The 12,646-nt window shown below is 40.2% G+C and overlaps 1 protein-coding gene across 1 annotated transcript in view; it reads left to right on the top strand.

Annotated features, from left to right (window-relative positions):
• LOC138978942 (carboxypeptidase B-like) overlaps positions 1-12,646 on the top strand; it is a 52,643-nt gene that overhangs the window by 35,880 nt on the left and 4,117 nt on the right. Inside the window, exon 10 of the mRNA XM_070351757.1 lies at positions 3,643-3,860. Within this exon, the coding sequence (XP_070207858.1) occupies positions 3,643-3,860 (218 nt within the window). The remainder of the gene's footprint in view (positions 1-3,642; positions 3,861-12,646) is intronic.

The following is a 12,646-nucleotide window of genomic DNA, read 5'->3' as shown; positions in this document are numbered from 1 at the left end:
TGCAGACGACAGTTTAGTGCGCATATTCCTTTGCGCATGTATTCACGGAAATCACTGAACATTGAAAAACCCACGGCCATGTATTACCGAGAAGACTCGAGATAACAGGATGTCACACGCTTTCCTTCTTTGCCACTACTAAAGCAAACGTGTGCAAGATTGTATGTTACACGCCTTTAGAGCATGAGCAAGAACGGATTCAAACTCGAAATCGTCCCTCCAAAAGCCCCAAATTCATACACGACTTTTATTTCTCCTGCTGTTATCGTTTTTTATCCTACATACGTGAGAGAGATACCCGTGGGATAAAAATCGTTCAAATCACACGTGTGTATATCATGTAAATGAGGTCAACCGGAAGGTCAAGCTATGTAAATTAGTAGTACATGGGATTAACCGGAAGGTCAAGCTATGTAAATTAGTAATTACACATTCATGAAGAACTACTTTTGCAACAAAATGGCAACTGCCACGAAAACCGATTTGTCAACACTGAACGAATTTTTGAGTGATGAGCTGTTCGAAGACATGTTTGGTGATGACGCGAATGACGAAGTCGATGAAGAAAAGAGTGAGTCATCCATGATTTATGATTTTTCTCCAATAGACTCATTCGTTCAGACAAACAAGAACAAAAACACTCTCCGAAAAGCGGTTTACGATATACGTCGCCTATCGACGTTTATGGCGAAACACGGGGACAAACACAGCAAACCATGTAGTATTCTCTATTTGTCTTTACAAATTCTTCAACGCTGAGAATACTGAAAACAGCATCCAAGACGACAGTACTGTGTTTATACGCGAATTTAGCTGCCCTTACAAGATACAAGACACAAGATACAAAAAGTTTTATTGTCCTCATCAATACAAGGAAATTTGGCATGTGTGTGGCAAGACATAATACACTGATACATAGACATTTACAAAACACAACTGAAGTTCAATATCGCTGCTGATTTAGTTGTTCCGTTTTTTGTGTTGTTTGTTTGTGGATATAAATACTTAAAGTTGGCCTTATTCCTTTATGTGTGTATGAAATGTAAAAACGATTATTCTTCAAATATGCGAAGGTGTGGAGTATTGTTAAAAGAAGTGAATGCAGAGCTTAAAGGTAAACGCGTCTGTATATCAGAACGTTCTGGAGATTGTTCATTTTTTCATGTGTTTTGGAATAATGTGTATAATAGAAATTATGTTGATCTTAGCAGGCGATGTTCATGTGAACCCCGGGCCGGTCAAGGAAAAGTTTAAGAAATTATCTATCATTCACTTAAACGTACGAAGCCTTAGAAATAAATTAGACATTTTAGAAGTTCAGGTTCAAGATTTTGATATTGTGACATTATCGGAAACATGGCTGTCTAATATAGTAAATAATGATGATTTGTATTTGTCAGGGTTTAATTTACCGATAAGGCAAGATAGACCAAATAACCCCCATGGAGGCGTTGCAGTATATGTAAAAGATAATTTGTATTGTAAAACGAGAAATGATCTGCCATGAAATTTCAGGAATGTTTATGTGAGCACTTACCATAAGTTTTAAACTTGTTGTGCTCCTTCTTAATGATGTTGTTATATTATCATGTGTCTGTTTACGAATAAAATACTGTTTAAAGGAAGTTCAATATCAGCACACCCTTACGCAACATACCCACTACTCCAGACACACAGGCTACATGTGCCCCTCGGACGTACGCAACCCACAATTGACCCAGCCATACAGCTCCACATGCACTTACTCATTCATGCAGCACTCTAGCACCCGGCCATGTACAACTCACACACTGGAACCCTCATACGGCTACATTGGAAAGTGGCTCGCTCAGGAGCCCTGTTAGTCTGAAACTGGAAGGACAGAGTTCTGAACATAGATGACAAAGATGCCGGAAAGAACAAACATTTGGCGGATGCAGACACAGAAAGACGTCATGAAGAATGCGATGCTTCAAAAGATACAGACTGTGACGATGAATGTGACGTCATTCACATATACCGAGACGTCATTCATTGTAGTTCGGTCACTTCGGTCAAAAAGTAGATCTCCCGTCAATGGCTGCTCCTGTGTTTAGGTGTGTCAAGCTTGAGTACGCAAAACGTGTTTGTTCTCTCCTCTGTTGAAGCTGTGAGACATAAATGCTATTCCGACTTGGTCGTGTGACAGAGTTTTCTTCCACACTCGACAATCAACATAATCTCGCGTGGAAGAAAACGTCTGTCACACGACCAAGTCTGAATAGCAGGTAATGTTTGGGATGACGTCAATATGCTAGGATTGATATGATGTCATGACGTATCATGCTTGCTTACGTATATTTTATGTTCGAAAGTCTGACTTCTGTTAATTCGCGTGATGAAGACTGCGGTAAATCTGTAGATGATAAGAAAACAAGAGGCGAAGCCTTCAAGGCTCACGTAAGAAATCGACAAACAGTAACACAAACTCAATCACTCCGTCACACACACACACACACACACACACACACACACACACACACACACACACACACACACACACACACACACACACACACACACACACACACACACACACAGAAAGAGCATAGGTGAAACTGTGCAAGAAAGCGAGACACTAGATCTAGATCTGTCTGTCTGCATGTGCCATGTAGCCTACTTACATGGACACGACTGCCAAATAGTCTCGGCCCGCTCAAAATAACAATCACCGAGACTTTCAGTAATTCCATCGCGTGACGTCTAACCCTCGTACGTCATAATGTGACGTCAATGTAATATGACGTCTTCAAATGTTAAAGTTTCTACCACAGACATACATACATACATACGCACGCACAGACAGACAAAAGTTAGCATCGCATAGGCTACACTTCGTGAGCCAAAAAGGATTGTCTCAGAAGAACGTCAACGACAATGGACGTTCTGTGTGACAGGAGAGTTTGCTGATTTTGTGTTAAACATTGAAAAGACCGTCTGCTAGGATCGGAGATGGTCGCTTCAGATTGCAGCTTCTTGAACTTTGCGGTTTGTTGCCTGTTAAAGAACTGGATTTTACACGTAATGTATGTCATGTACAGTAATAAATAAGAATAAAAAAAATAAAAAAGCAAATGGCATCTACTGTCGACTAGTCACAAAAACAAACCTGGTGAGGTATGCGTGTACTTTATACACGTCGAAGAAACGGGAACCATGCGTCTTTGTTATTGCAGATATTCAAACGAAATTGGCAAAACATTAACAACTTCCGTAGCGTTATGCTTTGATGATCGGAATAGGGATGTGTGAGACCATCCAATGACAGCCCCCGAATTACCCCACGTGTCTGTGAGAATAGCTATATTTGTGTATATTCTCTTTACAACCATCCAATCACAGCCCCCGAATTGCCCCACGTGTCTATGAGAACAGCTATATTTGTGTATATTGTCTGTCGAACCATCCAATGACAGCCCCCGAATTGCCCCACGTGTCTGTGAGAATAGCTATATTTGTGTATATTCTCTCTCCAACCATCCAATGACAGCCCCCTAATTGCCCCACGTGTCCATCAGAATAGCTATATTTGTGTATATTTTCTCTCAGACACCGGGACGTCTAACAGGTGCTCGAGCGACACGTACCATCAGACTAGCTATATTTGTGTATATTTTCTCCCAGACACCGGGACGTCTAACAGGTGCTCGAGCGACACGTACCATGGTGGGTCTCCTTTTTCGGAAGCAGAAACGCAGAATATTGCACAAGTGTTCGATGGGGTCAAAAGTCGCGTCGTCAGCTTCTTGTCTGTGCACGCATACTCCCAGTTGCTACTCTACCCCTGGGGATACGTCGGCTCCAACTTTGACCCATCACCTCCCGCAAACAGACAGAAACTGGTGAGTAGTAGTAGTTGTAATAGTGCTAGTACTAGTGGTACTAGTAGACGTAGTAGTAGTAGTAGACGTAGTAGTAGTAGAAGTAGTAGTAGTAGTAGACGTATTAGTAGTAGTAGACGTAGTAGTAGACGTAGTAGTACTAGTAGACGTAGTAGTAGTATAAGTAGTAGTGGTAGTAGAAGTAGTAGTAGAAGTAGTAGTAGAAGTAGTTGTAGACGTAGTAGTAGTAGTGGAAGTAGTAGTAGAAGTAGTAGTAGAAGTAGTAGTAGTAGTAGAAGTAGTAGTAGAAGTAGTAGAGGTAGTAGTAGAAGTAGTAGTAGAAGTAGTAGTAGTAAGCGTTAACACCCCTCCCCCCCTTCCCGTCACCTCCCGCCCACACTGAGACAGCAAGTGGGGAGCTCCCACATCTCTTGAGAGGATTACTGTAGATTTGGTGTACATGATTCTGAGATGTTTGATGATGATTTGGTGTACATTAGACTGAGATGCGTGATGATGATGTGGTGTACATTAGACTGAGATGTGTGATGATGATGTGGTGTACATTAGACTGAGATGCGTGATGATGATGTGGTGTACATTAGACTGAGATGCGTGATGATGATGTGGTGTACATTAGACTGAGATGCGTGATGATGATGTGGTGTACATTAGACTGAGATGCGTGATGATGATGTGGTGTACATTAGACTGAGATGCGTGATGATGATGTGGTGTACATTAGACTGAGATGCGTGATGATGATGTGGTGTACATTAGACTGAGATGCGTGATGATGATGTGGTGTACATTAGACTGAGATGCGTGATGATGATGTGGTGTACATTAGACTGAGATGCGTGATGATGATTTGACATAGTGTAAAGTATGCAGGGTAAGTGGTTTGATTTGTTCAAATGTTAAAACGTATTTTTGAAATGTTAAGATTGGCTTAGCAGGATGTGGTTCGATACTGAGGAGTATCCACACTCATTCGATTTGAACCCTCAACAACCCCTGTATTTGCAGTTGTAATTCAAACATTATCTGTGGATACTGATTTGTTTTATGCAAGACCCTTCAAAAAAGGCAATAGAAATAATAATAATAATAATAATAATAATAATAATAATAATAATAATAATAATAATAATAATAATAATAATAATAATAAATGAGCATTTATATAGCGCCACATCATAACTTTACAATTATGCTCTTTACGCTTGACACATTTAAAATTAAAACACAGTTATACATGCATTTACATCTACATTCATAGTGAGCAACGCTTAATTAAAAGCATACACCATCAAACATACATTACAAAAGATTCTTCCACTAACTAAGTAATAAAAACATGAATAAAATAGGTAGTGAAAACAAGGAAATACCAGCTGAATACCCTTAATCAACTTGAACAGAACATGTTATCAACAATACTGAAAACAGCCCTAGATTCTTTCTTTCTTTCTTTATTTGGTGTTTAACGTCGTTTTCAACCATTCAAGGTTATATCGCGACGGGGGAAGGGGGGAGATGGGCTAGGGGAAAGGGGGGAGATGGGATAGAGCCACTTGTTAATTGTTTCTTGTTCACAAAAGCACTAATCAAAAAATTGCTCCAGGGTCTTGCAACGTAGTACAATCTATGACCTTACTGGGAGAATGCAAGTTTCCAGTACAGCCCTAGATGTTTATATACATTTTCACATTATCACTAAAACAACAAATACACTACATGTAGCCTACAGATGGGCTGAGAAAACAAAATCAGGGGTTGTATTTGTTGAAGAGGTGCGTTTTAAGTGCTCGTTTGTAGTAGTAGTAGTAGTAGTAGTAGTAGTAGTAGTAGTAGGCGTTACCCCCCTACAATGTGGAAGCCTATAACTGGGTTAGTGTGGTTTTCCCTTTAATAACACCTCATACTTTTGAGTCAATGCCCGAATCTCGAATAAATTTAAGGAAAGATTATAAAAGTCAGACCGTTAAAACCACCCTCCACCTCCCGTAAAACAAAAGTTTTTTGCCATGGACACTGTCAGGCTTTTACACACAGTACAAACACCCTTTCGTTTAAACACTAACCGCTAGAGAACACCCTAGATGCCCTCCATAAAGAGTGAGCATTTTTTTAAAGAATGTATTTTTGAGTGGACAGACGGATTTGTATGCTGACAAAAGGGAAGCCTCGTTATGGCGGTAGACCTAACGTGTAACATCTAAATAATAGATTGACAGCTTGTGTAACCCTAAAATTTAAAACACCAAAGAATTCTGTTATCATCAAAACAAAGTCAGTACAGTTCAAAGTTTTGAAAGTTTGAAAGTATGGAGCCCGGTTGTATGTCAAAGCAAATAGGGCGAAAGGGTCGACTTGTGCCTGAAACTTGCAGCTCTTTGAAATTGATTACGGGGAAGTGGGCTACCGAAAACGATACAACTTTGGTTATTTTAATGCTGGTCGACTGAGTTTTGAATTGTTTGATACTTTAAGTTGCTGTGTCTTTGTAGATTGAGTATTGTGCGCATACACATGTTATTTCGCGACAAGGATATTATCACATCAAATTAGGTGCATCTTACCATTGCCCAAGCATACACATGTTATTTCGCGACAAGGATATTATCACATCAAATTAGGTGCATCTTACCATTGCCCAAGCATACACATGTTATTTCGCGACAAGGATATTATCACATCAAATTAGGTGCATCTTACCATTGCCCAAGCAGACGAATTTTGATAACCGCTATTTTTTTTTAAGATGATGACACTCGGTTTGTGACAAAATCAGTCATTTGGTTTATTTTTGATTGAGAGGTACAAGATAACATGCTTTTGCTGATACAGAGTCGCATTTAAACTACAAACTGACGACTAAATTCATCACGTATGTGAAAAAAGGAAAGTTGGTCATACGGGGCCCCGATGGGTGGGGGGTGCATAAACCGCAAGAATTAGATAAGATGATTCAGGAATTGCAAATGTTGTGTTTTGAGTTTGTTTTGGACAAAAAAAGAGATAAAATAAAAAGAACTATAGCTATTTACAATACCCAAGAAGGTGGCATAAGTTTACCTTCAATAAAGCACTACATTAAGTCACTTAAAGGCATATGTACGCGCTCCCGTGTTTACAAAGTGTAGTTTGCCCACAATCGATGTCAAACGCACCATAAGACCATATAATGACGATATGTCACCATGCGCGGACCATAATACATGCATTACAGCTTGTTCTAGCCTCTGAAAAAGTGAGGATGTCAACAAAGCCGCGGTGTTAGCTCCCTTGCATCAACGTTACATGTGTTGCCAAATCTATAAATAGGACCATCTAGATCAAAATAAAAATTCAAATATCTCAACATTTAAGGGCTCCTAGACCACAATATTTTGCAGGGAACTTAATTTAGCATGTCTCCAGCTGTTGGTAAAGCAATTAGCGTGTATATTCATCGAGTTAATATGCCTTTAAATTAACCTGGTTTAAAAGAATCAATAAGCCCTCATCTGCAAAATGGAAACACTTCTTGTTTTTGTTTTGTCCAAAAATGGAAGTGATACAGAACTATGGCCCAAAATTATTGAAAAATAGTAATGTTAATTCCTTGTGGAAGAATGTGTTTGAAGCGTATGAAGATTTTTATGTTAAAGTAGAAATAAATGAGCCAACAGAATTATTGGCAGAGCCCTTGTTTTATTGAGAAAAGTTAAAAATAGCCAAAAAGGTCATATTTAAGGTAAAACATTTGATTAAAGAAGATGGAACATTTTTGAATTATCAAGAATTCCAAACAAAATATGATATTCAAATAAAAACTCTTGATTATTTTGGCTGCGTTAATTCGGTTAGGGTTTATAAGCGCAAAAACGGCATTGAGTTTACTAATGCAGGTGCACAAGAACAGATGAAAGCTTTACATTTTATTGAATTAACATTGAAAGTATGCAAATCGTATTATGATATAGGTAAGCCTAAAATGTCAAAAGCATGTAGAAACTTGGAAATATTATTGGATAGAGAAATTGATTGGCAAAAAGTGTTCCGATGCACACACAAAATAAAAGAAGTCAAGTTACGATGGTTTGAGTAAGAAATTATTTACCGAATTCTGGTTACAAACTCTATTTTAAAGAATATGGGGGTAAGAATTAGTAACCTGTGCAATTTTTGTAATTTGGAACAAGACACCATTAATCATTATTTATGGCAGTGTGAATATGTTGAAACCTTTTGGAACAGTCTTAAACAATGTCATTCTGATCAGTCATCGCTCAACGGCTATCGCAAGTTATCTTTCTGACTGGACGCTAGAGTCCAACGCGAATCTATGAAAATAAGAATACAGAGTTATCTCCCATAAGTTTTTGGCGAGCACTGATGTAAATTTGAGATCAGTGTTCGCGAGACGAAAATGATTGCAGATTGGCCGACTTTGACAGTCTTCTTCTTCTTCTTCTTTTTGATCGCCGATCACACTTGGAGTCCAGATCTTGAGATATAATTAGTGGTCCTCTGCAGCGCAGCCACTGGCCCGTACAGCTTGTTGTGCAGGGACTCCGGCAATGGCCAGATTTTCTCTCTCATTACCTGGTGGTTCCTGCAGTCTCGTAGGATGTGGGCCGTGTCCTGCTCTGCTTCTCCACAAGAACACATGGGGGAGGGCACAACATGCAGCTTCTTGTGGAGATGCTGGTTAAGTCTGTTGTGTCCCGTTCTCAGGCGGAAGATGACCACCTGCTGTGGTCTGGATAGCAGGTGGTAGCTGTCCTGTGGCTGGGGCGTCCTGTGCAGAGACTTAATGATGGTCTTCATCTCTGTCAGGCTCACAGGGTTGTTCTCTTGCTCATCTTCTGCACCCAGCTTTGCCATCCTGTTCACCTCTTCGTTTCCTTGTACACCACAGTGGGAGGGGATCCATTGCAGTACTGTCCTCAGGCTCTTGATGTTGTGTAGAGCGTGTTCCAGCTGAGGCAGTTTGCTACTGGTCATTGCTTGTAGTACTGACAGAGCGTCAGTCAGGAAGACCACCTGGTTGTCATGGTTGACTCTGTCGTTGATGGTGTATGCTGCATGGATGAGTGCTTGTACCTCAGCTCTGTAGTTTGTACAGTGGAGGCCTGTTGGTATAGCCTCTGCTTGCCACTCTCCACTGGGGTACTGGACATACACCCCCGCTCCTCCAATTTTGACGGCCTCTGTGGGTGACCCATCAGTATACACCCGTATCCATGCTTATCGGGGGTACCTTTCTTCCAGCATGGCAAGAGTCAGGGCTTTTTTCGTCACATTGCTCTGCTCGTCCTATGTTGTGAGGTAGGGGACACTGGTCTGTATGTCCAGGTTTGCTTGTCTGTCTTCCCAGGGTGGGACGTCAAGGGAGAAAGATGGTGCCTCCACTAGCTTTGGCATCTCTGTCTGATGTTTCTTCTGCAAAGCCCTTGCCTCAAGAGCGAAGCTTGATCTTTTCAGCCTGCCTAAGGACATCTTCTTGAGTCTGTCACTCATTGGATGATGATGAGTGCACTGGCACTTGGTGGCTTGTACCATTGTTTTGCAGTCTCGCCTTTTGCTCAGTGGAGGAATGCCAGTCACCTGTTCCATCTTCTGAAGTGCTGAAGACGTATGTGTTGGGCCGCACGGCGCACTCCAACAAACCACAACACTACGCATCAACTGCCATTATGACACTTCGACAGTGATCTCTGTTGTGTTCTTGACAGTTATGATAAAGACATCGTTCTAAGGTCAAAACAAGTCGAAATTTTGGGACTGCTGCCGGAAGGAGACCGTAATATATGGTTTGATCACTGTCAACTGGTTACAGAAAAAATTGAGCGAGTTTTCGCGAGGAACAGGGTTGAGCTACGGTAGGGTCACTGCGCATGTCTGGTTTTTTTCTTCGCGGAAACGCTGTTGGGTTGTGTCCAGTCGCGTCCCATGCAACAAGATGGCGACAAGCGCGTTACGGATTTACTGTTGTGGAGAGTTGATGGACGACGATGATGAACAAGCAGTACTGTTTTATTGTTGATGTGAATGTAATGCCAAAACATCGAACTATCGATTCGAACGTCAATGAAGAAGTGAGCGTGAAAATCGAGCGCAAAACAGCCGGGTAAAAGTTCAGGGCGCTAAAGTACATTTGAGCCGAAATCGCACCCAAACTCCTGTTGACCTCATTTCTTCCCAAAATAAACATCACTGCTAAAATAAAATGCATTAAAACCAAGACAGTATCCAACCCAGTATCCTTAATTTTTGAAAGGCTAAGTGATTTACAACAAATGTCTTCTCACAATCCGTAACTTTGTCAAAAAATATTTGCAGAAGTTTCTCACCTCGCCTTGGTAGCCATCTTGGAACTGGAGAGACCCTACGCAGGAAGCAAGGTTGAAAGTTGGTTAACCGGTGACGTCACTCCAGTCGTACCGGACCGAGTTTTTGCGACCTCCGGTTCGACTCGAGTCACCTTAGTTGACGCTAAAACTCGCTCAATGTCTGCTCCAGTGAGCGCCGAAACCAAACGGTGATTATCACGTGACACTTTTGCCATATTTAGAGTTGTTTGCACAGTAATACAGCCGCGAAAAATAGCTCCCTTGAAACTGTCTTATATATGAATTTCTTTGTAATTAAAAAATTACAAAACACCATGAAAAATCATTATGGACGATCGCGAATCTGCTTATATGAATAATACATTACAAAAAGCTGTAAATATGTAAAAAAAATAAAATAAAAAAAATCGGTTTGCTTGCCAGACAAGTAAACTCAAGGCATCCTGTGAGGGAGAGAATGAGCCGAACTAATTTTGACCTGAGGTCAGGATGAAACAGTGTATGAAAGAAAAATGTTTGAACTGCAGCAGGCTCGAGTTTAACCCCACACTTATGTTATTTGGACAAGACGGCACAATAAACACTGATGAAGGTTTTGATTGTATTTTATTGCAAGCCTAATGTTTTGTATACAAATGTAGAATAAATAAAGTAAAGTCAACATTAAACTTTTTTTCAAAGGAACTGGCCTATATATACAAGATCGATAAACATATTCACTGTAACAAATTGAATTATGTAAAATTGTGACAAATGGATTTGTACATAATTTAGTCTAAAAAGTGTTTAACACATGTGTACAGATTGGCTTGCCATACTTGTGGTTCACATGAGTGCAGAAATCACCTGTTGAGATGAGGTGACCTATTTTTGTGAAGTATATCTCCATTGGCTGCTATTGACCAATGAGAGAGAAGAGTGTTAACAGGAGGAAGCCATTTTGGATTGTGAAAGACAGAGCATTACAGACATTTGGGGAGAGCAGACGTGTCTCTGGGTGTCTCCACGTTCAGTTGTAATTAATGTTGCTCACCAAACATTGAGGTCGAATGCTGTACGACTCGTGTTGTGGAAGAATCATGTGTGATTCTATGCTGTGAATATACAGGTATTTATTGAATTGTATTTTGCTCAGTAATATTGACTTGTGAAATGACTGTGAGAGTCATGTTGTAAATTGGGTTGGAACGCGTGAGCTGTTGTCAGCCATTGTTGAAAAGAGAATGTTGCATGTTGTTTTGTAATGAAGTCATTTGTGAATGAGCTGTTGTACATACTGTAACAGCATAAGCTAGTTGACGGATAAATGAATAGTATTGAGAAAGAATGGCAGTATTATTTTGTGGAAAAGTTTATCTAAGAATTGAGACTTATGGTAGCATAAACTTTTTACGCAGCACCCCGGTCGGAGTGACGAATGCACCACTCGGCGGCGGGAGAGAAAGAAGAGACGGGCATTCCCTCCTTGGCGCCACGGATCCGTGGATTGTGGGCGCAAGGTTGTATCAGCGCAGGAGTTCTGGAAACCGGTGGAACCCCACCCCATATTCATCACAAGCTGTATTCAGTCGTGGGTGATTTGGATGCAGAGTATGTACCCGCTGAATAGTGAGTAGTCATTGTATGTGTGAATTACCACTGAAGAAACATAATCGTCAGAAGGATTGTGTGAGACGAGGACGTCATCAACTGAGAATTACGTGACATGTGAAATGTGCGTAAAGTGAAACTGTGTTAAACAGGAAACATAATCGTCAGAAGGATTGTGTGAGACGAGGACTTCGTCAATCGTGAGACAGTTAGTCTCCCACGCGTTTTCAAGCTATTCTTCTTAGACATGAATGCAAGTGATTTGTAGACTGCATGAGAGATAACATATTTGTATTTTTGTGTTGATGTTACAATATAGGTACGTGCCTTGTTTGAGTGTTGTGTGTGTGTGAGACGGGAGTTTGTAAACAGAGTAGCACACGCATTTTTTTGATAGGAGCATAAATACACACAGACACTTACACGAAAAACCATCCGTAACAAAAATGTAGGCTGAATTGGGCTTCACATTTAGTTTTTGTAGAACAGCACCTATTATAATCGATTGTATGTAGTATTGAATATGTTTTTGTTCGTCATATCTATTCTAGTACCATTGGACTCCTATGCATTGCATGAAAAACTGAACAATTGCCTGAATAAAAACATCTTTGAAGTAAAAAAAAAAGAAAAAATCCGAGTAAATACTATGCATTTATGGTAGAGCCAGTAAAATATAAACAAAAAATAAAAAAATAAAAAAATAAAAATAAACCGCGAGAACTGGTGTGTGGTTTATGCATGGTAAATAGCTTTTTGAAGCGAAGTAAACTTGCACAAAAAGTTATTGCAACAAATTTGAACCCTAAATTAAAGCATTAATTCTTGTGTCATTTGATTAAAACTGTATATGCCAGTTAAGGCCGTTCACTT

The sequence above is a fragment of the Littorina saxatilis genome, linkage group LG10, assembly GCF_037325665.1.
Source record: "Littorina saxatilis isolate snail1 linkage group LG10, US_GU_Lsax_2.0, whole genome shotgun sequence".
NCBI classification, from domain to species: domain Eukaryota; kingdom Metazoa; phylum Mollusca; class Gastropoda; order Littorinimorpha; family Littorinidae; genus Littorina; species Littorina saxatilis.
This window is presented reverse-complemented; position numbering and strand designations above follow the sequence as displayed.